This window comes from Pelodiscus sinensis, chromosome 25 (assembly GCF_052426305.1).
Source record: "Pelodiscus sinensis isolate ZL-2025 chromosome 25, ASM5242630v1, whole genome shotgun sequence".
NCBI classification, from domain to species: domain Eukaryota; kingdom Metazoa; phylum Chordata; order Testudines; family Trionychidae; genus Pelodiscus; species Pelodiscus sinensis.
In genome coordinates, this window is record NC_143076.1 from 21310105 (window position 1) to 21336358 (window position 26254).

Genomic DNA, 26254 nt, shown 5'->3' on the forward strand with positions numbered 1-26254 from the left:
TCTTTATAATTTAAGAACAAGCTATTTTATTTGCCTTTGTGTGTAAAAGATAACTAGAACACTTTATAGATGGGCAAATGATTTCATTCTAAGGGTTGGCAATTTCTTTTTTTTATCCTGGATTGACAAATCATTTCTAAACTAGCAGAGGTAAGTGATCTTAACCAAGTCCTATTAAACTGAATTAAATATTTAGATTCAGTTACTTAGAAGCCTTTTAAGAGTTACTCATCTAAAGTAACATCTCTTATAAACACACCTCACTTTCAGGACCACTCCTTAAATTCAATTAATTTCCTTGTTTTAAGATCCCTAATATTCAAAGTGCCATTATTTTTGTTTATTGTTCAGATTAAAGCTAATTAGGCTAGGGTTAACTGAAATTGTTGCAACAAGTACTGACATTCAATTTGGCTGCGTCTAGACTGGCATGATTTTCCGCAAATGCTTTTAACGGAAAAGTTTTTCCATTAAAAGCATTTGCAGAAAAGAGCATCTAGATTGGCATGGATGCTTTTGCGCAAAAGCACTTTTTGCGGAAAAGCATCCATGCCAATCTAGACCCGGTTTTGTGCAAGAAATCCCCGATCGCCATTTTCGCCATCGGGGCATTTTTGCACAAAACAGTCCTCCCCTGTCTACACTGGCCCTCTTGCACAAATATGTTTGTGCAAGAGGGCTTATCCCTGAGCGGGAGCATCACCGTATTTGCACAAGAACACTGACAATCTTACATTAGATCATCAGTGTTCTTGCGCAAATTCAAGCGGCCAGTGTAGACAGCTGGCAAGTTTTTCCACAAAAGCAGCCGCTTTTGCGGAAAAACTTGCCAGTCTAGATCCAGCCTTTCAGTATACCATCCATATCACAAAAGCAATCCCAAGAAATTAAACTGTTCTTGTAGTAAACATCTCACCAAAGATGTTATTGCCTTGGTGGAGTCATCACATTGCAGCAGCAGCACTGGAATAAGCTGATTCTTGGTGTAAAATGGCTTGCTTACCTTTCGTCTGGGGATGAGGAACAGGCTGAAATGAGAGAGTTTAGTTGGTGTCTCTGATCAGAGATATACACTTCTTCCATAGTGTAAATCAGTGGTTCCCAAACTTTTCAGCCCCTTTTTGATTTGAGAAACCATCACGCACTCCGCCCCCTCCAAATAGTAACAAAACTTGAGCAAAAAATAAGGGGGGGGGGGGAAGAGGGCTGACTGGGGCCGAAAAACAAAAATAGCAACAAAACATGTTGAGGAAAAAAAAGGAACTAAGGCCAAAAAAAAAAAAAAAAAAAGCCGAGCAGGCATTGCCCTTTTAAGGCAGCCATTCTGAAGTCTGCCCAGGACACTCCATCCTTCCCCCTACCCCAGCCAGCCTGAGCTGCATGTGTTCCAGTGGACACCCGAGCCAGGAAAAACAGAAAGTACCAGACATTTCACATGGTATTTTCTGAATTTTACCAGATGGACTGGGCTCTCTTGGAGGAGGAATTGATGGGGAGCTGGGTTGCCTCATGCCTCCCAGTTTGGGAACCTATGGTCTAACTGAAGGAGGAAGACCCCTCTTTCAAGGGCTCAGCAGGATCCTAATACAGCAATTCCTCATTTAACACTATAGATATGTTTCAGAAAATGATTGTGTTAAGTGAAAACATTATATGGAGTCAATTTTCCCATTGAAAATAATGGAAAAGGTGGGAGTTGAATTTCAAGCAGTGGTGTTTGTTGGGACTAGGACATAAGGTTGGGGGAGAAAGGGGACTGGGTTTACAGCAGGGAGGGGAGGTGTTTGGCTCTGGGGAAAGGAAGGAGAGGGGAGGGGGACTGGGTTGGGAATAACCCCTTGATGGGTCTTCTGGGACCCGCACTGCGTCCGGCAAGTGGGGGGGGGGGGGTCGCCAGGGAACGGCATGGCAAGTGGCAACCCCTCTGCCGCTTTGCAGAGAGGTGGGGGAAGCCCCGCGCAGCCGCCAGTGACAGGCCAGGTGGGAAAACCCAGCCGCTGGCCTGCAAGCGGGAGCGGAGGAGAGGGGGCAAGGCAGCCAGCAAGGGGGAGTCTGCAGGGAACGGCCTGGTGAGCAGCAAACCCTCCACCACTTTTCAGAGAGGCGGGGGAAGTCCCGCACAGCCACCAGCAACGGGCCAGCTGGGGAAATAGTGTTATTCTGGGACAGTTGTGTAATTAAAAAAATGTTCCCTAAAAAAAATTGTGCTATAGTGAAAACGTGTTAAGCGGGCACCTGTTAAATGAGGAATTACTGTATCAGCTACTGTCACTTACTGGCTCAACACCTTATAGGATAGTCCTATTAGAATCTTCAGTTTATGCATTAACAGGTTGTATATTTATGCACAGCAAAGCTGTAAATCTTCAACATCCTGTTCATACTGCTTGTCTCCCTGACAGAAAACAGTGCCATTTTACAGTCAGCTGTTAAGTTCTTTTGGAGATATTCATCAAGGTTTAATAACTGAATTAGTTTCAGATTACACCAAACTTTTCTATTTAACATTTGCTCAGCTTTTAAATAGTCTGGTTAAAAAAATCTTTGGTAATTATTAATTTAAGTATTTAGACTGTACTGCCTTTGACCATTTAAGATGTGGTTCTTTTCTCTGAAGTTAAGCATTGCGATACCCACTTAATGCCTCCCATTATATAAACTTTCTAGTCAAATTAATTAGTAACCAGTTATCACAAGGTCACATTTTATATTCACATGTGAGTAGTAAGATGTTACATGTCAGTGGTATAAAAAAATATTGCATTAGATATTTCCATATAGATATAAGTGACCATCACAAATGTGCTCATCTCAAGCATTAAGGAATAAGGGGTTCTCATCATAGTGGAAACGTACTGTAGAAGTAAACATTTCCCATTTTTATAAATGGGAGATAAGATTTGAATTTCTATTACAATACTTTTCCTCTAGAGTATTTCTAGCATTCATTACGTGATATTAAAACTGAAGTGTCTTTCTGGAGAAAGGGGTAATGATTCCTTGCTTAGCTTTTGTGGTCTTGAATGCTCATATCCCGTAAAGAGAGGTGTCCCACTTTAGAAGGCACTTCTGTTGGCTCTGACTTTTAACCAAAACATTTCAAGGTTTGTAACCTACAGTAGCTTCATCCTCAATTCGAAAATGAAAAATTACTAAATGCTATATTTATATTGGTAGAAAGCTATGTTAAAACAAAAACTATGTACAGTATTTCAGCAAGCCAGAAGGAGGTAAAGGCAAAGTGTTATTTGAAAATAGTCCTAAAACACTGCTCTTCTGTAGCAAAACGGACACAGCAATTCCCAGCCTACAGAGCTTCCACATTACAATGGAAAGAACTATTCCTTTGAGAGAAGATACTGGTCAGACTCCTTTCACAGAAATAAGGTTTGACGGATCTGGTTTCTATTCCCAGATCAGCCAGTGGCTGCTGGGTGACCTTGAGCAAATTATTTTACCTCTGTGCCTCAGTTGCCTTATCAAGGGGGGAATAAAGGTACTGCTATCCTCTGTAAAGGGCTTGGAAATCTACTGATAAAAGCCTTATGTAGGAGCTAGGGCTTATACACCCTATAATTACTCAATTAGTACAGTCACAGCAGCGAATATCCATTTGATAAATGCTTCAGCAAACAACTGAGGAGAATGGTGGTACGGCTAGCCTGAAAACAAAGGTGCAGCATATTTCATTAATTATTCAAATAAAATTGGCATTTGCAGATGTACTGGTTAGCAATTTCTGTGGGGGCAGATCCTTTGGAAGGGAATATACCCTCCTGCTGAGGACTGTTAGGAAGAGTGCGCTCTCACCCCCTCATGGAGCTGTGAATACATTAAAATCCTAACTTGCAACAGTCTGTAGTCCCAGCCCTATGCCCCTCCTAAACAGCCTGTTGATTGTAAAGTCATTTTGCAATATGCAAAAAAAACCCACAGAGCAGTGCAGAAACAAGACTTTTCCCTCTGATTTAAGCTAAACAGCCAGCTTAACAGGTATGGCAGAAACTGAACATTTCACAGGAATGTATTGCCATTAGTTTCAGAAGGCTAGTTAAAGTTTAAGTTTGTTGTGCAAGGTCCTCATTAAAACTACTGGCCCATTAAAGTCTGCATGTGTTTTGGCAGAGCAACTCAGGTGTCCTGCAGCGTAGGTGCTATTGCCGTCCAGCCTTGCACTTTCAAACAGAAGCTAATTTGGACAAAAGACAGCCCTGCTATCCATTATCTTACAGGTGGTACTGTTTTGCTCTTTGCTTCAGCTGTAATACTGCTTCTAAAAATGCAGAATGCTTCTGCTATACAGAAAGATTGACACCCCTTTCTGCAACTGATGCTTTTTCTCTCTCAGGGTGTGAAGTGCACACACTCACAGCAACAGCATGTATGCAGGATTTGGATGAAGAAAATAGGCACGACACTTCCTTGCACAGTCACACAGAAGATACTTATCTGAAGGGTAATAGGAAATTGATACCAAGACAAATCTGGAGTTCCAGTGAGCTTTTATTGAGCTTAATCAACAAAATCAGGATTTTACCATTTGTGTTTTCTGTACTCTGAACTCAAGTGAAAATTTTCACAGAGTTGCAGCCTTCCATCATACACATGTACACAGATATACACATTCCCAAGGAAAACTCAGCTCCACTGGACAGTTTGCCAATTTAACAAAAAGCCAATTTTCCCTCCCTCCCTTGAATGTTCCAAGTTATAGATCACCCTGTTCACTTATCAGTGGAACACAGCCCTTTTGACAGGGGACCAATGGATTATAAACTGACTTGAGTTGCAAACAAAAAACCTTTTAAGTTCTAGTTTGTTTCAATAAAGGGAACAGTGACTATTTTTCTCCAGACACCCCTTCCCCACAATTAATGGTTAAAATACAGCAAGCCTGTATCTTAGTATACCCTATCCCTCCCCCCGCCCATTCCCAATCTTGTCTACACAAGACTTTAACAATGCTTCAAATGTGAAATGCTTTTATGTGCAGAAAAAGTGGAAAGAGCAAAGCTATAAGGCATGCTATCCTCCTCATGTACCAACTTTTTCATCTGGCATACTTTTCACTGCAGAGACCATGCATTTATTATAAAGAGAAGCGCACTGGTTTAAAATTGGATTATAAGGGTCATGGCATCCAAATATTTTTGGCTTGGACTAATTTTATCAAATTTTTGCAGTGCAAGAAATGCTATTCTAGTCCCTGACAGCAGAGTTCACTCTGTTCCTGTGAAGCAATATGGTCCTTGGCACCGGCAGCATCATCAAGTCCATTGCTGGCAATGTATAGTTCACCAATAGAATTGGACTCCCGGCACAGACAAAAAATTCATGTGATTTGTTAAAAAAAACCACACACACCACAAACAAAACTGGAACAGTGCTTTAAACACAGACTGAATGATGGTCTCTGCGTCAGCATGTCAGTCGCTGATGGAATACAACCATCTGAAGCATTTCTAAATCCTTGATGCAGACACCCTCCCCCTCCCACCACTAAAACAAAGTTAGTCAGAATGAGATGATTTTATGCCATCATGTATGCAAGATCTTTGTGTCAAGCTTTCATGTTCTCACCCAACTTCATATAAACAGACACAAAGCAGAAGGCAAAGGAAAGATGCTCCCATCTCATTCTGGAAATGAAAATATTTAAGACCAACCCACCCCCCTCCCCTTGGAAAACCCTCCAGCTACAGTAGTGCATTTGTACAATACACTTTGGAGAAGCCAGTTTAGATAGATAGTTGCAATTTAACTAGTTACAGACTTGTGCCCCCACTTCACTACCACCTCCTTCCACTTGTGGGGTTTAAGATACAGGGTCTATATCAGATTTAAAGGCGTACAATGTAATTTTTAGCCTTCTGGGGGAAAATATGGTAAAGCATGTAAAATTCTCAATATCCTATTAAGAACTTCACCACACAACAAGTGTTCGATTTGGGGATTATTAAAAGCAGGTACTTGCTCTGAATAAACAAGTACATGGAAATGTTGGCAAGTAGTCTGTAAAAATTAAGAAGCCAGAAGAAACTTAACAGCCATGTTTTACACATTCCGTAACGAGGGAGGAAATAAAGACTAGGATTTGCCTAGTTATTTGGAGCATCTTTCCTTTTGCAAGTTCATATACCTTTTAGAGATAGCCTATTAGCACCAGAATCAGACTGCCTCCTTCCTCTCGAGAAAGCTACCTAAAAATGGTGCCCCTGATAGTCTAGGTAAGTGCCAATCTTCAGAGGCTAATACTTTCAATTTAAAATTTCTGTGCTTAGAGGGACCATCAGAACATGGCACCAGGCTAACACACCACAAATTCACACAGAGCATGCACTTTTGACTTTCAGCAAGGCTATCTTTGCTTTGTTGCACGTGCATGCTCTGTCACAAGATATTGTATTTACACTTTTCCTTGTTGCACTAAAATGATCCCCCTCTCTCTGAAAAAAAAAAAAATTATAGCTGGCTGCAATACAAGAGCAAGATTTTACTTTTGGTCAAAATTTACCACCCACAAACTCCCTCCCCCAAAAGCACCCCAAAACTACTTGTTTACATTTGGTACCTGCCAGCTGGATGTAGCTAAGAGGTTCACAGAGCGCCTGTGACCAAGCTCTTGAATTTGTACTTTAGTGCAGCTTTTGCTACAGTTAAAGTCACTGTAGATTGAAAAAAAAAAATCCCACACTTTTCACCTTGAAAGTTGTCACCAGGAGGCACCTGGCTTTTTCTGATCCTTAAGAAGTTGGATGGATAAATCTGCCTCCCTACCACCTCCCAAAAAACTCAAATAACTTCACTTTTTAAAGTCAAAAAGGGGGAGAAATTATTAGTTCCCATGTTCATATTCAGGTAAGCAAGCACTGTGTGAGTACAGCATAGGTATATGCGAAGTACAACTGACCAAAAGGGATTTGCTTTCATCCAGGTGCCTCCTGATGCACTATAGTTGAACAGGCTAAAAGGGAATTTAAAAAAAGTTTACTGGTTTTGATTTGTCTCACTCCTTTTGCCTGCAGATCAGGCCAAACATCAAGCATGTTGGGAGGGGCACAATTTAAAGCAACACTACTTGACCATAAAAACATTCTGCAGCAATGAACAATGCAGAAGGACAGACTGCAATTCATGCCAGAACACAGAAGATGGCATGCAGCTTTCTGCGGCTTCAAAGTTAAAGGATTTGCCTTTTTCTGCTCAAGTCTATATAAAGGTAGTTTTGGGCAGAGTATGCACAATGCTGCAGAAGATTCATTATCCAACAGAGCTCCAGAACTGTCAGTTTATTCACGTAACTTTGTTTGCTATGGTTTCTTTTAAATCCAAATTCACACTTCCTATGTTTTGCTCAGCTACACTGCTAGCTGCTAGATTTCCCTCATACCAAGACGGAACACAGATTTTTGCCCCCTTCAGAGCTCGCAGAGTTCTTGGAATTAAGAGGGACATCAAAGAGTACCCCAAACAAGTGAAGCTGTGGATTGAGGCCTTTCCAACTGAACAATAATATCTTCCACAAAGAGCAGCAAGGACAATACTGCAAGCACCAGAGCAAATCCACCCTGACAAAAGACATTTGTCTAGGCCTGCTCTTCATAGAAATCAGAGCACTTTTCAGGTGTTTACTGTTGCAGTAAACTGAGCCCCTCTCATCTTTAGCTGCTCCCATAATCAGTCTAATCCCTTTAACCCCAGCAACTTTCATTAAAAAAAAAGTTATATATTGAACCCAAAACAGAAAAAACGTATTTACAAGTTTGTACAAGTATACACATCCAATTCAATGGGACACTGCGCCAGAAGAAAGAGGGCCATGGCTCGGAAATAAGTCTACATATCAAGTGCTGTAACTACTAATGGAGACTTATGGAAACCAGTCTTTAGTGTTCTGCTAGAGCATACAAACTTTTCATATGGCTCCAGCAAAAGATGATAGGCTGCTCTTCCTTTCTAGAGCTACGATGTTGCACCTAATCAGCCCAGATTCATAGTTGTTTTGTTAAATACATGTATTTACAGTGTGGGTGAACTGCAGTTGCATGTCAACTCCTCCAATTTAAAAAAAGTTAAACAAAAAGTGTTACATTACTGATAGTTTCATCTCGCAGCCCTGGGCTTGAATATTGTTGAGGGGAAGCCAAGAGACAGGTTGGGGACTTTTGACCTGGAAAGAAAAAAGCTGTTGATTCCATGGGCTGAATCTGAAAAGTGATATTCAGAATGGTCTCATAGCATAAGGCACTTTGCACGAATAAGTAACAAGCTGTTTAGCTTAACAGATGAGTAACCAGGGAGAAGTTGAAATGCACTCAGTCGGCTGTTGGAGAATTTGAAATTGTAGACAAGCCTCTGTTCATCAGGTTTCTTCTCTTTTCAGGGTTTCTCTTCCCTTGCTGCCACTGTCTTCCTCCCCCTCCCCCCCAAAGAAAAAAAAAAATTTAAAACCAGCAGTTTAGTGCAACTAATGTTCGATCAGCACACAGTGCAAACAAGTGAAAAAAAACAAAAAAAAAAGTATTCCTTCTGTTCTCTTTTCTTCCTTACTGCCAAATTTAAAAAAGAAAAATACATGTCTGAGCTCTTTAGTCTTCATAGTTCCAAAATGAAAAGATGAAGAAAAACCCAAAAAGAGAAGGGTATCCCCAAAGAAACGATGTGTCACAGATCTGGATCAAAGGGCTTCAGCTTCTGGAGTTTGTAATCAAAGCCTAAAAAACAAACAAACAACCTACAGTTAGTTCTCTTGAATTGTTTTCAAAAAACAAGGAATACACAAAAAAGAATTAAGTTTTATGGTTTAGCAGCTCTACCAAACCTAACTGAAGCACTGGTTCTGGTTACTTTGACCAATTACAGAAGTCTGATGTTCATTATTAAATGAAAGAATATAGCATGGCTATTATTTAAAAAAAACAAACAAAAAAAACCTATGAAGCTGCCACTCATACTGGGTGATAGAAAGGAAACACAGTCCAAGAGATGAGTGCATGGAAAAAGGATCTTTTCTTTAAAAATACAGCCGGTCCCCAAGTTATGAACGGGTTACGGATCAAACACCTGGCTGTAACTCAAAATGTTCATAAGTCAAACCCCATTGAGTTACATAGCAACCGTGCTTTTTGTAAGCGCAGGTCACGTTCATAACTCAGGGACCGCCTTTGAGACTGCTTAAATGCTGTGAAAACTCTTTAAATGAGTTTTCACAGCAATTTATTTACTTACAACTTTGAAAGGTTCCTATATTACAAGCATGGAAATCACAAGTGCAAGCTACGCTTCCATGCCTTAGACTCCCGGAATACTGGCTGTTCACTGTCAATGGCTCTCAATGGTAACTTTAAGAGGCATATTAGCAGCACTCTAAAATTTTTTAACCAAATTTAGTGGATTAACTTTTTAGTTACAGTATTACAATTAGGCACCAACTTATCCTTACCCATCTGTCAAACCCAGGATGGGTACTAGTTAGCCTGTCCTGACCAAAATTATTCGTTTCCCCCTTCCATATTTCCACTGAGAAAACAAATGATGATTTTTTTCTGGGTATAATTTAATGAGGTTAGTCTTCTCCTATAACTAGGAATCTTAATGGATCTCTGAAACAATATCCTGCTTCCAGAAACAAAAGCATTTATTTTCCCTTTTTCTTTTATATAGCTAGTAAAATGAATGAGGCTGAGAAGTGTCCACAAAGTCTCTGGAGCTCTAGGCTACAGAAGTCTAACCTTGGGATACACTAACTACAGTCAACTTCTGATAATCCGGCACCTTTAGGACTCAGGGGGTGCCGGATTATCAAATATGCCAGACTATCAGAAGGGGGGGCTATGAGGGGCCTGGGGTGGGGTGGGGGGATGCCACCCCAGACTCCTCATAGTCCCCCCCTTCCAATAGTCCGGCTCTGCCCCCAGACGTCCCTGATTCAGCCGCTGCTGGTCAGTTTCAGCAGCGGCTGAATCAGGGATGCCTACAGCAGAGCAGCTGGAGCGCTGCCTGGTTGGTCCCATAGCGCCGACCCTTGGCGCTGCATGACCAACCCGGCAGCCCCCCATCTGCTCTGCCCCAGGTGTCCCCAAGTCAGCCGCTGCTGATACTGATCAGCGGCTAACTCCAGGAAGCCGGAGGCAGAGCAGCTCTGCCTCGGGCTTCCTGGAGTCAGCCGCTGGCCAGTTTCAGCAGCAGCTGAATCCGGGACAGCTGGGGTGCTGCCGGGTTGGTCCCGCAGCCCCGAGGGGCAGCGCTACGGGACCTACCCAGCAGCACTCCAGCTGCTCTACCCCCGGCTTCCCCGATTCAGCCGCTGGTCAGCTTTAGCAGCGGCTGAGTTGAGGAAGCCGGGGGCAGAGCAGCTCCAATGGTCCGGCTGCCCGGAGCACTGCCGGGTTCCTGATGGTGCCGGACCATCAGGAGTGCCGGACCATCAGATGCCAGACCATCGGCGTTTTACTGTACCGCTACAATTCCAGACGAACATACTCGGGGGATTTATACCTCAACTGCAAATATTGTTGCTCAGTGGGCTGAGGCATAAGAAGGAGAAACTGGCTCAGCACAGAGACCGATCTGTGTTTGGGTGTTTGTTTTTTTTTAAAAACACCTTTGACAGAATAGTAATAGAGATGTAGCCGTGTTAGTCTAGTCTAGCTGAAACAAAAAACAGGACCATGTAGCACTTTTAAAGACTAACAAGATGGTTTATTAGGTGATGAGCTTTCTTGGGCCAGACCCACCTTTGAGAGAGACATCTAATTAAAGAAACATCATCCTTCATACATACAGCTTTTATACACACTCCTTCAAGGAGACTACACAAGAAAATGCTGCATATCCCATAGATCAGGAAATGGAAAGACTGTAGGCTCCTGGGAGCTTGAATCAGTTCATTTTAATAGGTGAAGTGCTTGGCCCATTGTCACCCAAACAGAATAGATCTTTTGTCAACATTCCCCGCTTTCTCACTGCAGACATCACCCATCCTTCCTATTATTCCAGAACCAAAGGATCATCTTTGGCACATCCCTCTTGCCACAAACATCCCAGGCAACATCTTAATTCTGCCATTTTTTCATTCATAGCAATGCTAGAACTCTAGTTCAAACCCTAATTTCCCATCTTGAGTATTCCAACTTCTTTGACCTTATTAATTCACTCACTGCTTCTCCGAAATACATTCAAAACAACTGTTCATTCATTCTTACCTATCTTACTCCTTTTGAAACCCTGAGCTAGTACTCCATTTCATACAAAGTTCCAGCTCTTTGTCCTCACTCTCAAGGCCCTTCACAACTCTGCCTCCCCTCCCCCGTTCATTCTATCAGTCTCTACATTTTTCACTTGTATAATACTAGCCGCATCCACTTGAGTCAGCTTCTCCCATCATCATCTTCATTTGAAGTGGGTTGTGCCCACGAAAGTGAGATACAGCTACTTTTTTTTTTTTTTAAAGTCTAAGGTGCTGCAAAACCATTCATGTTTACATGTTTTCAGTTACCGACTAACAAAGCTACCCCTCAGACTTCTCCCATAGCCAGTCTACACTTTCTTCCTTGCTGAACCTCATATACCAGGGACAGGCAATATCCAGCCCATGGCCCAGGTCACAACCCCATTCCAGAACCTGCACCTCCCCCTCCAGGGTCAAGCTATCAGTGTAGGTCACAACTCCTTCCTGGACCACACCCCTCTTTCTGCACCTCAATCCCATACCCAGAGTTTCCTTCTGCACTCAACCTTCATCCTAGACCCTGTACGTGCTCTATTAATATCATGGAAGTACATGGCCCTTGGCCCCTTAAGCTCTTGTAGTGGTCCCCTAAATACAAAATTATTGCCCACTCCTGTCATACATTTAATAACCTTTAAATAAATGAATGGAGATGCCTATCTCCTAGAACGGGAAGGGACCTTGAAAGATCATCAAGTCCAGTCCCCTGCCTTCACAGCAGGACCAAGTACCATCCCTGACAGATTTTGCCCCAGATCCCTAAATGGCTTCCTCAAGGATTGAACTCACAACCCTGGGTTTAGCAGGCCAATGCTCAAACAACTGAGCAACCTCAAATTGATCCATGAGACTGCTACCCACTGACCCTCTCCCTCATGGCCCACCTCTGCTGTAACCCTTATAAGAAATCAGGTCATCAACAGGGCTATCAGCTGGGAAGAGCCAGTTTCTAAGTTTCTGCAATAGCAAGGCTATACATTATAGTGTATTTTTCCATGCCCTCAGTCCTTAGTCACTGCTGCAAAAAGCTCACAATCTTAATGTATTGCCTATACCAGTGTTTAACCTGTACTCCACAGAACCCTGGGAAGTTCACAGAATATAGCCTAGATTTCTGAAGTAGTCTGGCACCTCTATTTGAATTTATGCAATTAAAAAATATTTAAATCAGTGGTCTGTATAAAACCTAACATAGCAGTGTCTTGATTAGGGTCTCTGGGTGTTACCAATACTCATTTATGAAGGTAAGAGTCCAAAATCCAGCAGAAATCCATGTTTAGTGCCTCTTCTGAGTTTGTGACCAGGCAATCAACTTTTATATTAGACTGAAAAATATGTAAGTCAAACCTCTCAAATGAGGAAAGATTCTGCTTTATACATTACAAAATCATAAGCATGCTATGTCCATTCATTAACGAGTTTGTTGAGTTCACAGCCTCCCGCCATGCATATAGGCACGGCATTACTAAACGTGAAGGTATGCAAGAGGAGGACTGAATCAAGTATCAAAACTCTAACAGCTAGCCTGAAGGTTACCACCTTATTTACTGCAGCTCATGCAGATGAGCTCACCATGAAGAATGGAATGAGCAAAAACAAAAAAAATCATAAAAGGTGAAGGAATGGTAAGAAGTGACATGATCCATACAAATCAACTTGCTTTGCCTGCCTCAATTTTATTTCCCATTGCTACCCACCCAGCCTTGAATTCAGGGACCTTTTGAGCAATCACATACGTACATGGTTAAGGTTTCTCATCATCTACAGGTTCAGTGTGGTATTCTGCCACATACAGGCTCTTGTCAATGTTGCTTGGGATGGGTTTAATTTCAGTTCCCAACTGCTCCTCAATACTTTTCAGGTTGAATCGATCATCATAGGTGATCAAATTAATGGCCAGACCAAGGTGACCAAAGCGACCTTCAAAAAGACAAAGTAGTGACAGCTTTATCACACAAGTCTATACATTATCAAGTGACTGACGACACTTTATGATCATGCAGTAATAAAACAAGACTGACCAATCCAAACCCTTAAACACATCAGTAGCTATTTCAAGTTTCATATCCCCACTTTTTACTGTTTAGTATAGCTCCAGAAAAGAAAAAAAAAAGTGACCCTTCCGCTCCTCACAGGGGAAACGCCTATGTTAAACTAAACCACTTAAACTCTGCGCTCTCAGTCTCCTTGCAGATCATCATCCCCCGTCTGGTGTTTTCAATAGATTTTATCATTGGGCAAAGTTAAGCCAATAATTACGGGCAGCATTTTAAAAACAGTGGGTGGAGGGGGAGGTACAATATTCAGTTTTCTATTCTTCCTCATCCTTGAGGACTTCAAATACAGCTGAACTCAAATTTTACAGATTGAGTCTATTGTGCACTTTTGTCAGCAATGAATAATTTTAGATTTTAGATTTGAATCCACTGACATTCAGACATATGAAGACAATCTTTGGGAGTACACACAGAAGTATCATGGCTACAAGTGTATGCTTACCAGAGGTTAATAACTGAACCACCTCATTTTTCCTCTACTTAGCTTTCCTGTGTACTCTCTTGAAACTTCCTTCTCAGAACAGCCCCTCCCACACATTCAGCTTCTCCCCTCAAGACCCCAGAAGTATGAATAATTACAAGATATACAGGCATACCAAGCTAAAGTTATTTATTAGCACAGATTCCCTGAAGAACATTTCTATTCCCTCACCTGATCTGCCAATACGATGGAGATACGTCTCTGCCAGCTTTGGAAAATCAAAGTTTATCACCACATTCACAGCTTGGATATCAATACCTCGGGTAAACAGATCTGAAACAGAATTACATTTAAATGGATTTAGCTTCACCAAACCATCACACTAGTAGTAATAAGGAAGTACAACAGAACTGGAAAGGGGGACAGCCTAACCAGTATGGAGAGATACTTGAATATAACACCTTAAAACATGGTTACTATATTTAAGAAACTGGATAGTCAACTGCTTATTTTGTACTAAAATTGTTAAAAATGTTCCCCTCCCTGATTTTGGGTAAGGATTAAGAACCAAGACACAAGGTTTCCAGACTTGGTACTGAGGATCCTACATATGAGGAACAGTCACTCTAGCATTTTTCAGATTTGCTTACTTTTGAGCATTCATTTCGCAACACCCTTACCCCTTGAAAGGAAAGCACACCATTTTCAGTTGAGTCTCAAAGGCATATAGAAGTTGTTTTCCTGCTAACTTTACTGTTTTGCTTTACTTCTGATTAGGGATGTAAGCAAGTAGTTGAGTATTCAACTACTCCTGCTTCCCTCCTTCCCCCGCTACTTCTGAATTCAGGAAGGAGGGGGAATAGAAACTAATGTTTGGGGAAGCCAGCTCTCCGCAGTGCTGCCTTCTCCTACCCCCGCTGCCACTCCCCAGGAAGCTGCCACGAAACAGACCCTGTTCACAGGGTCTGGCTGCAGACAGAGGCTGCTCCTGGAACAGCCCCTATCTGCAGTCAGCCCATGCTGCTGTGAACAGGGGCTGCTTGAGCCAGTGTAAACCAGGACCGAGCAAACTTGGCTCATGCTGGTCCAGAACCATTGTGGCTCTGGAACCGCTGCAGCTCTGCAGAGCTGGCGTGAGCCAGGACTGCTTAGTCCTGGCTCACGCTGGCTCCAGGAGCTACCCCCACTGCAGCTAAGCAGAATGCTTTCCCCTTATCGACTAATTGTCTAGCTGATACAAACTGTAAGGACACCTTTCTGGGAAAGTTACAATTCTTCAAATACAAGCTTCATCAATTCAGTTCATGACTGCCAGTCAGCAACACCACTGATCAGCTACCTGTGAAGTAGTACTATCAACAATGAGGTTGGGTAGTGGGGAATCCTGGTAGCAGGCTGAATGAAGGAAGGAGGAGTGCACAGTTTTACACACAGCTCCTTAGGTGTGTGTTACATTTGTGGGTTTTTCATATCAGCACAATTTAAGGTAAATTATGTTAGATGTTTTTCAAAATAACTTTAAAAACTGTTTTTTAAACAATTTGGTACTCTATTCACATGACATACATTTTACATAAGTGTTAAAAACCTCTACAGTTGTGGCAAAAACTAAAATAAGGATTCATTGGCAAGCTTGATCCTCAAGAGTATGAGAACAATGTAAAAATAAGCTGTACCTCTATGTAGAAATTAAGTTTTTAGTATTAAGTTAATCATGACTCATGCACCCTAGTAGTAATTATCCTATCAAATAAGGAAACCAGTTTATGAAGAAGTAAAATAATGGCTGCTACATACAAAAAACATGGGGATCTTCTGCAGAATATTAGGGGCTTGGCCAGACTATATAATTTATTAAGTAAGAATTCCTAAAGAAAGATGTTTGTTATTAAAAGATTAAACAACTTTACCTTTTCATGCTTTAGATGCTTCTAAAATTATCTTATGTGTAGTGCATAACTAGCTTAAGTAGTCCATGTGTTGAATGCAATCAAAGGGTACCCTTATAAAATTACTCTTATAAGTAGTTAGGTGGGACACGAGTGAACCTCAGCAAAAGAGTGATATCCTTCATGGAATTTGGGGATGTTTTAGGATATTACGAATGTTAATATTGTAGAATGGCAGTGAGTTGCGCTAGATATGCCATGTACAATACCTGCAAACTATTTGTATCTCTGTATTTTGAAAAAACACAACAAATGGTCTGGTAGCACTTTATAGACTAATAAAACATGTAGATGGTATCATGAGCTTTCGTGGGCACAGCCCACTTCTTCAGATGACCGGAGTTATGAGTAGGGGATATGAAAACTCACTACTCATAACTCCGGTCATCTGAAGAAGTAGGCTGTGCCCACAAAAGCTCATACCACCATCTACACGTTTTGTTGGTCTGGTAGCACTTTATAGACTATTTGTTTTTTCCTGTAACAGACTAACTCAGCTATCCCCTGAAACTTTTGTATTTTGGGTTATGGATACATATTTAAGTTTGTATTGCAAAACTTGTGCTATATTTCTGGAGGACACCCACAGACATTAATACACTCTCTAGCCTGCTTTATGGTTCATCAAAAGGATCATCAGCTATTCAACTGATCCACTGACAGAAGGCAAGGGATACAGCTTATGATTTAGCAAGGCATGCAGGGTCATGCTATGGACAGAACTTCTAAGGCTTCCAGGCCACATACTAGGCAGCTTGGGACAAAGTGGAAGCCACACTGCAAAACATAAAAAAAGGCCGCTGCATGTTCTCCAAATTGTCTTCATGTCTGCTGCTCACCTCTCAAATAACCTTTCTACAAAGTTGTAAAAAGAGGATTGAATAACCCATACCAGCTGTAGATGTATTCCAGAGGAACTTGCAAGCCAGCCAGTTCACCAGCACTGCTAGTAACTTGATAGACTTTGAATTCTTTGTACGTGTGACTGCTTTACCATTTAACATCTCTTGTTTTTTATTTCATATAATTTAGACACTAATAGATTGGCTGGCATTGTGGTATTTTGGGCAAGGGCCAAATACGGTAATAAGAGTTGACTTTTGGGGGTCAGAAGCAACATTCCCTCTAATTTTTCCATCCACATACAGAATAAATTGTTACATGCATTGAGGCATGTACAAATGTGCACTACCAGTAGAAACACATGCTATTGGCTGTGGGCATTCTGCTAATCAGCTGGGTGACACCTGAATCTCTCCTGTGCAGTCGCTCAAGCTTTCAGGGAACACTGATCAGAAGAACATTTTGTATGTGAGCAGAGTCTTAAAGTAACATCTCACTTTACTGGACATAGGTGCTGATTCGAAGCCAGAAAACTAGAATGAAATAAAGGAGGCTGTGTGATTTCTATTGTGCTTGACAGCCAGCATGAGGAATCAAACTCAGTTTGTGACTGGTTGGGAAGTTTAACTTAATTGTTACCCACTAGACTAGTGGGTATTAGAGATGTTAAAATGCATTAAGCAACTGTGTAACCACTGAAATTTTCAGTGGTTACGCACGGGAAGGCAGTCAGCCCCCTGACAGCCAGTGAGCATGGGCAACTGGTATTTAAGCTGGCTTCCTGTGCTACCAGGAGCCTGCATGTAACCATGATTGTTAACCATATACACGGTTACACTTTGAATCTCTAGTTAGTATCTGCTCACCCTTTCACAGCCTTCTCTCACTTTAGATATGCCAATGTGTGCTGCTCCAGACACCACAGGTCAAACAGGAAGGATGTTACATGGCTTGAGATAATATGCAAATAATAAATACTTCAAATATTTCAAATCAGTGTTGGGGGAAGAGGGCGGGAAAATTTAGTATTTGTCTTTTGTGCTTATTTAGCCACAGTCCTATATATGCTTGAAATCTAATGTTAGGAGTTCACACAATCTTAGCGTAATACATAACATTACAGTTAAATAACAGATACTTTAACAAGTTAGCAAACAATTAATTTGTAAGCCCCTAAAGAATCAGTATTAAGAAATAGCCAGCATGAACTTGTCAACAAATCACATCAAACTAGCATAAATGTTTGTCCAGATTACTGGCCTTGATTTTAATAAGACTTAAAATACAGTTCCACATGGTTCTCATAAGCAAATTAGGGAAATGTGATCTACACTGAATTATCATGAGGGCGGGCGTAACTGGCTGAAAGAAATTGTACTTGGAGTACTTCAATGGTTCACTGTCAATCTAGCAGGATCTCATGGGTTAGTCCTAAATCTGGTACCGTTAAATAGTTTTATTAAATACTTGGATAATGATGAGGAGAATAAGCGTATAAAATATGTAGAGGATACTGAGCTCAGAGGGGTTGCAAGCACTTTGGAGACAAGATTAGAATTGAACATCACTACCTTGAAAATTAGGAGAATTGTTCTGAAATAAAAAAATTAAATTCAATAAGGTAACTATTACACTTACCAAGGAAGCATCAAATGCACAGCTACAAAATAGGAAATAATTGGGTACATGGCAGTACCGCTGAAAAGGATTTGTTAATTATAGCTAATGTGAGGCAACTGTGAAAAAGGCTAATTACGTGTATTAACAGGGGCCCACATGTATTAAGACATGAGAGGCAATCTCTCTTCCATTGCTTTGCACTGATGAGCCATCAGCTGGAGATCAGTGTCCAATTCTGGAGACCAAACTTTGAGAGAGATGTGAGCAAACTGGACAAAGTCCAGAGGACAGCATAAAAAAAGTCTTAGAAAACCTTTCCTCAAAGATCAGGTTAAGACAACTAAACATTTAATCTTGATAAAAGAGGACTGAACGAGGATTTCATAAGTGTCATGGTCTACGTTAAGGGCTGTTATGAAGGTCAGTAATCAACTGTTATCCATGTCCACTGAAGGCAGGACAAGTAGTAACAGGCTTAATCTGCAGCAACAGAGATTTAGGTAAGTTATCAGGAAAAACATTCTAATTATAAAGGAAGGGGAACTCTGAAAGACTCCAGCATCCTGTTTAGTGAAGAGTTTTAAGAACAGGCTGGAGAAACACCCGTCAAAGATGATCTAGGTTTATTTGGTCCTGGCTTCAACATTAGGTAGTAGGACTACAGCCCTGCCAATCCATTAACAGTCATTTTGTATCCATAGCTCATTTTTGTATCTGTGCAGGGCTCTATACGTGATCCCTCAAAGATTCTTCTAACCAAGGATTTATAATAATCTTGAAAGATTCTGATCACTGAAGGCAAGTATTAGTTGTCTTCATTATGATAAAAACAGGTGAATTGACTCTGTACACAGTTTGGTTAGAGTTGTAACAGTAGAAGAAAGAGCCTGTTATCTGCTACTATCACCTTCAGAAACAAAGAATTAAGCAAAGAGAGAAAGGAAACACTTACCAGTGCAAACAAGATTCCGGCATAAGCCATTTCGGAAATCGTGGAACACACGATTACGGTGTTCCTGGTAAAAACAGAAAATAGTTTTCATAAATTCATGGATCCCACAACTCCTCCCCTTGCATGGAACATACAAAGCATGTTCAATTTTGCATACTGTGCTTTTATCTATTTATGCTTCATATAAAAAAAAAAAAAAAAAAAAAAAAAAAAAAAAAAAGAGGCCTGTGGAACAACTTTAGGATATTGATATCTACCTAAACTGGCAAGAAAATGATGTAGTTTTAATTGATGCAATTCCCATGGATGGACAATCTGTTTAAGAGTACTTTTTAAAGTAAAGATAACAAAGTATTCTAACTAAAGAATAGAGGAGTCCTGTGGCACCTTATAGACTAACCCCTCTGATACTTAACTAAAGAATGTTTACCCCAAGGGCTTGTATGAACGTCTGAAGCACACAGATTAAAAAAAGTCACAATAAATCAAATGAAATTAGCCAAATCAAGTCTTCTGATAGTCAAAATATCAGGAACAAAAATAAGTTGCTTTGATTTCCTTTAGGATGGCTGTAATCGAAGTGCACTGCATATCAGGACTTTCAAGACTTATCCGCTGAGTAAATTGTATTTTATTCAATGTATGAAAAGTCAGTCCGTGCGCCAGCTCATCTTCACTCACTTTATATTCTTCAATTAATGTACCAGGGCAGTACTGAAAACATTCCAAGAGTATCAATCACAGGCAACAAGTTTAACAATAGGCCTGAGATGCATAAACAAATACGCACTCCACTGTGCTGTGAAAGTCAACTAGTCAGTGGCAAAAAAACAGCCAGAACACACCATATAGTAGAAGAGAGTATTCGGATTATTTGTTTTAACAGTAGCAGCAGCTAAAGAATTCAAAAATTAGTTTTAAGAAACTGGAATAAAGAAATTGTAAGTAAATTTCATTTTAAAAAATGGCATTTGAGCCTACTACTACTACTACTAGTTTGCAAATCTAGTGAGAAATAACATTCACTACCAACAGATGAACAGAATTGAAGTCTGGGGTTAAACCATGGTGAGAACTGACCTAAAATCATGAAAATGGTATCTTGGGAGTCACGTAAGACAAATTTAGCTAAAACCAATTTTGATACATGTTTTACATTTAGGTAAATCTGACCATGTGACTGAGTTGCTGTACTAAGAAATATGGATCAAGACTTCTTTAATGAAACCTGTTCATTTTGAGACATAACTGGCAATGTGACAATAGTACCTCACCACAGTTATAGTTCCTGAAGGACTAACAGAATCCAGACTAAATATTATTCTAATGTGCACCTGTATTCAGTTGCTTTCAAAGTAACCAGGATAGCTTCATACTCACCTGCCTCATTTTAGCATGGATATAGAAGCAGGAATAGCCCAGCTGGGAGATCTTCTTGGCTAGCAGTTCAACCCGTTGTGAGGAGTTGCAGAAAATGATTGACTGGTTAATCTGGAGCTGGAGAGAGAGGGAAGGGAGTGTTAAACAGCAGCAGCATTTTACTTACACAGCTTTGAAATTGAAGAGAATGAATACTTTTCAAGAATGAAAAAAATGCCAGATTCCAGCTAGAAGTCATTAGCTCTTCTAGCTACAAAGAAAAGATTTGACTGTTCTCCCAACAGGAGTCCTGCAGTTTAATGGTACAGAAAGATAAATGTGTGTTTTCAGACGATATCTTGGTCATCACATTTCAAAGCTACAGCATGAAACTGACAAAGTGTCATTGTTCATTTAAAGAAAGCCACTTTTTAAACAATATATTAAGTTAAGGAAATCTCTTTTCTTGCCAGAATGCATATCTTTGGCATTAAATTATGCTCTAAAAGATAAAGGAAGTGGTTCAGACTAGTGTTCTAGTTGCACCACATTGCCTGGTAGAATACTTACCCTGGAGAACAATGTATTGAGGCAGTGTACTTTCTGCCTTTCAGTTACATAGGCATAGTATTGGGTAACTCCCTTCAAAGTCAGTTCCTCCATCAGGTTAATCTCATAGGGTTTCTGCAAATGGGAATTCTGAAATAAAGATGTGTTTCAAATTAGATTACAGTAGAAAATACATGCCTATCTACCCTCAAAAATTAAGTACTCTCATACCTAACTTACTATCTTACCATTAGAGATGCATCGCATTCTTCACAAGGATGCATCACCTATCATCTTAGTTACACTAGCATAGGGGTCTCAAACTCCCATCCCATGGGCCTTTTGTTGGTTGGAGCCTGTAATCTGGCCTGGGGAGAAAGGGCTGCGTCCCCAAACTCATCATCCAAACCTCTCACCCTGCCATGGCACCCCTTCCCCAAGGGACCTGACCACAGGGATTACTGGGCAGCAGCAGCTGAGTCCCCTTGCAGTTCCCATGGCACCAGGAGCCACAGGGAAGCAGAGTGTACTAGGTGGGCACACTTGCTCTGCTTTCCAGTGGTGATATCTGATCACTGCTGCCATCCTGCACCTGCGGCAGAGTCTCTAGGGGGATAGGGTGGAGCAGCGGTGGGAAGAGGGTAGGGCTTGGACCCCCCCCCCCAAATTGCCAATAACTCCTACTCCGGACTGGAGTGTAAGTAGTGAAGATGATAAAACCTATGCTAGTGCAGGGGTCTCATACAAGAGTGAGGATCTTAAAACAGCAGTTGGTAAGATCTTTATTAATAATGGCCATATACAATTAATGCTTATTTAAAAGTATTCCAATTTAATGTTTCCTGGGATAGAAAATTGAACCCAGAACACAACTTGGAATACCCATGCATAAATCAGAGGAAAAAAAGAGACTTGTTTGAATGATGCACATTTATGTGCATGATGAAAAATTTACACATTCATGTCCAAATGGGCATAAAGAGGCCACTTACCATGAACTTCTGTACACTAAGAGGGAAAGTGGCTGAGTAGAGCAAAATCTGCCTGTTTTTAGGTAGCGTAAGAATAATGTCCTCCATTATTTGAACAAAATCCTGAGACAGCAACTTATCTGCCTGCAATGAGAGGAAAAAAAAAATATAAAATAGTGGCTGCAAATTCTAATAAAAATATCCAGAAGATCATGCAATAACTAATGTCCTCAAAATGTAGGCTACAAAGCTTACTTTGGAGTATAATGCCTCATTTCCAGGTACTAGGGAAAAATCTTTAATTCAATTTATCCAGACCTACTTCAAAAGCCTTCAATTTAAGAACTGTAATAGACTTAGGAAGGAGGAGCACAAGACATTTCCCATTCCTTAAATGGATTTCATAGATTCTAAAGCCAGAAGGGAGCCATGTGATCATGGATGTCAACTCAGGCCATGAACTTCTGCAAAATAATTCATACTTTTTTATATATATCTTTTAGAAAATATTTTTTCTTGATTTAAGAATGGTCCATGATTGAGAATCTATCCGTATCTTTGGTCAATCATTCAAACGGTTCATTAGGCATCGATTGACAGTGATTGGGCAACAAAATGGCAAATAATATTTAATGTGGATAAGTATAAGTAATGCACATCAGGAAAAATAACCCCAACTATGTGTACAGTATGATGGGGGCTAATTTGGCTACAAGAAATCAGGAAAGAGATCTTGGTGTTATTGTGGATAGTTCTCGAAAACTTTCACACAATGTGAAGCGGCGGTCAAAACGGCAAATAGGATGCTAGGAATTATTAAGAAAGGGAGAGAAAATAAGAACCAGAATATCTTACTGCCCCTGTATAAAACTATGGTACGCCCATATCTTGAATACTGTGTACAGATGTGGTCTCCTCACCTCAAAAAAAAGATTTTGGCCTTGGAAAGGGTTTAGAAAAGGGCAACTAAAATGATTAGGGGTTTGGAACGGGTCCCATATGAAGAGAGGTTAAAGCGACTGGGACTTTTTAGTTTAGAAAAGAGGAGACTGAGGGGGGATATGATAGAGGTGTGGAGTGGGCGGATAAAGAAAGTTCCCATAATAGAAGAACTAGAGGACACCAAATGAAATTAATGGGTAGCAGGTTTAAAACTAATAAAAGAAAGTTCTTCACACAGCATGTAGTCAACCTGTGGAACTCCTTGCCAAAGGAGGTTGTGAAGGCTAGGACTATAACAGAGTTTAAAGAGAAGCTAGATAATTTCATGGAGGTTAGGTCCATAAAAGGCTATTAGCCAGGGGATAGAAATGGTGCCCCTGGCCTCTGTTCGTCAGAGGCTGGAGAAGGATGGCAGGAGACAAATCGCTTGATCATTGTCTTCGGTCCACCCTCTCTGGGGCACCTGGTGCTGGCCACTGTCGGCAGACAGGCTACTGGGCTAGATGGACCTTTGGTCTGACCCAGTACGGCCATTCTTATGTTATGTTCTTATTGTTTAACATGTACACCTTATTCCTAATCTGATCTTGACATGCTTCAGCTTCCATCCACTGGATCATGTTATATCGTTCTCTGCAGACATGAAGACATTTAACATTTGTTCTCCATGTATGTACAAAAGTCAACTTACAAACAGGTTATATTCCAAAGATTTCATTTGTAAGTTGGTTGTTTGGAACTCTGAACGCAGGGGTGGCTATGTAGCCAGTGGCTGCAGAGAAGTGGCTATTTCCCCTTCAAAGCACCACTTCTCTCCAACTGCTGGCTGCACAACCCTTCCCCCTACCACCACCTGTGCAGCTTGTTCCCATCAGGTGGCAGGTGAGCCTTTTTGTATGTGTGGGCATTTGTAGGTAAGGAGTTTGTAACATTGGGAGTGCCTGTACTTACAGACTGATCAATTCCCCACCTTAGGAAAAAAAGCAGACATACTACACCAGATACTGGTCTTTTTACCCCAGTATTCTGTCTGAGACAGCAGACAATACCAGATGCTTCAGAGGGAATGAAGACAGCAAGGCTATTTCACTGATCCATCCCTTGTTGTCCAGTCCCAGCTTCAGACTGTTGAAGGTCTAAGGACACCCAGAACACAGGGCTGTGATTGTGACCATCTTGTCTAACAGCAACTGATGGACTTATTTCATCTCCGTGAACATATCTAAATCCTTTCTGAATCCAGTTATACTTTTGGCCTTCACAATATTCCATGACAAGTTACACAGATTGACTGCATATTGTGTGAAACACTTGTTTTAAACCCTGCTGCCTATTATTGTAGTATCCTGGCACAGGATGAAACTTTTCAACCTTTCCTTATGGGTTCTAACACTGTCAACTTTTTCAAATGTCACTGTCTATTGGGTAGATGTTTTCAGAAATGTATCCACAAAAACTCCAAAGTCTGAGTGCTAGCAACTATTTTAGACCCTATAATTTTGTATGTATAGTTAAATTAATGTTTTTCAATGTGCAATACTTAGAAATTCTACATTGATAAATCTATTATTTTGTAGCCCAACCACCAAGATTTGAGAGACCTCTTTGTAACTCTTTGCAGTCAGCTACTTGTTAAACTAAACAGATTGAAATGCTCAAGTTTATCACAAGGTAGGTTTTCTAACCCTTTATTAAATTCTCACAGCTCTTCTCTGAGCTCTCCCCAAATTTTCAATGTCTTTCTTGACTTGACACCAGAAAAGGCAGATTTTTTCCACCAGCCGTCACACCAAGGCCAGAACAGAGGTAAAATAACCTCTTCTTAAGATTCCCCTGTTCATGCATTCAAGAATCTCACTACCCTTTTTGAGCACCACATCAAACTAGGATCTCAGGTTCAGCTGATTATCTAGAATTAACCCCAAAATTATGTCTATCAGATGTAGCAAGCTATTTCTCACATCTCTACTTTCCCAGCCTCTCACTCAGATTGAGGTGTCAAGAAAGGCTAATAGGACCATTGTTTTACTCTATTAGGGAATATTTAATAAATGACTAGCAGAAAAAAGGTAAATCATGACGCAATGGCTATAAAATGGACAAACTGAGACTTGGAATTATGCATAATTTTTAAATGCTCAGACTAACCATAACAATTTACCAAAGATGATAGTGGATTTTAAAATTATGATCAGGTATTTTCTAAAAAATATATGCTCTAGGAATTATTTTGGGGGCGTCCCATGGTGTTGTACAGGAGATCAGACTGGTTGTAATATAAAATAGATTTATAAATTTGAAAGTCAGTTTATACTGACTGTTAGAATACAAACAACTCATTTTAAACTCAAGTCACACGCGCGCACGCCCCCCCCAAAAAAGCGTAACTACCACCCATTTCAGAAGAGAATATTAACCTAATGCTTAGTGATCCTACAAAATAAGGGGAAGTTAACTTTTCCTATGAATTTGGTTGTAAGTCTTAGAAAAGTACATGTCAATAATTCTTTACTTGCAGAGTACCAAAGCTGCAGAAATGGATCAACCTCAGCTTTATAGTATTACAAAAAGTGAAAAATTTATTGGCTAGTAATGTTCAATGAGCAGGCCTGCAGAGTTAACGAGGTTAAAACACTGGCGCAACTATCTGCAAAACATGAAAAGATATTAAGATAGTGACTTGCCTCATCCAGTACTATCATCTGGACATGTTCAACCTTTGCTACTCCTTTCTTGATGAGATCCAGAATTCTCCCAGGAGTTGCTATCACCACATGCACTGTACATTTTAAAAACATACTTAAGTTAATTTTTGCTTAGATAAGCAAAAAAAACCACAACATTGGTTTGGCTGACAATTATACCAAGTCAACTTTAAGGATTTGTCTGTACAAATAACTTGCGGAAAAACTGGGATGTAAATGTACCTCACAGTAGCCTGACATGCATTTACATATGTTGATCCTGTTTCCAGACACTATAAATTCTGTAGTATACGGAGATAATCCTGTTTCAAATTGGTGTAGACCCAAATGCACGACAGAAGTTACAAAAATTTTAAATAATTAATAGTCTTGAAGCATCTTAGACACCAACAAAAAAAGTAGATGGCATCATGAGCTTTTGTAGGCACAACCTACCTCTTCAGATGTAACAATTTACAGTGCACTGCTGCAGGCTCCACATGGAAAGCAAGAACATGGTATATTTACACTCCAGTCTGTTGCAAGTTAGACATTTGCATAGACCACCCCCTTAGACACATGTAAAATGGATGCACAAAACAGCCTGGCTCATAAAAGGCCAGTGCTAGATAGTATTAGTAGCTGAAAGTTTTTAGTCTTGCACAGTATTGCAAAGT

The 26254-nt window shown here is 40.5% G+C and overlaps 1 protein-coding gene across 6 annotated transcripts in view; it reads right to left on the minus strand.

Annotated features, from left to right (window-relative positions):
• Positions 1-4485: 4485 nt before the first annotated feature.
• Positions 4486-26254, minus strand: part of DDX6 (DEAD-box helicase 6) — a 31305-nt gene continuing 9536 nt past the window's right edge. For all 6 annotated transcript variants that reach the window (XM_075909584.1, XM_075909581.2, XM_075909579.1 and 3 more), the window contains exons 7-14: positions 25574-25672; positions 21973-22091; positions 21002-21130; positions 20453-20569; positions 19073-19136; positions 13940-14041; positions 12971-13150; positions 4486-8714 (exon numbers count right to left, since the gene is read on the minus strand). In XM_075909584.1, coding sequence (XP_075765699.1) covers positions 12975-13150; positions 13940-14041; positions 19073-19136; positions 20453-20569; positions 21002-21130; positions 21973-22091; positions 25574-25672 — 806 coding nt within the window. In that variant the 3' untranslated portion in view covers positions 4486-8714; positions 12971-12974. The remainder of the gene's footprint in view (positions 8715-12970; positions 13151-13939; positions 14042-19072; positions 19137-20452; positions 20570-21001; positions 21131-21972; positions 22092-25573; positions 25673-26254) is intronic.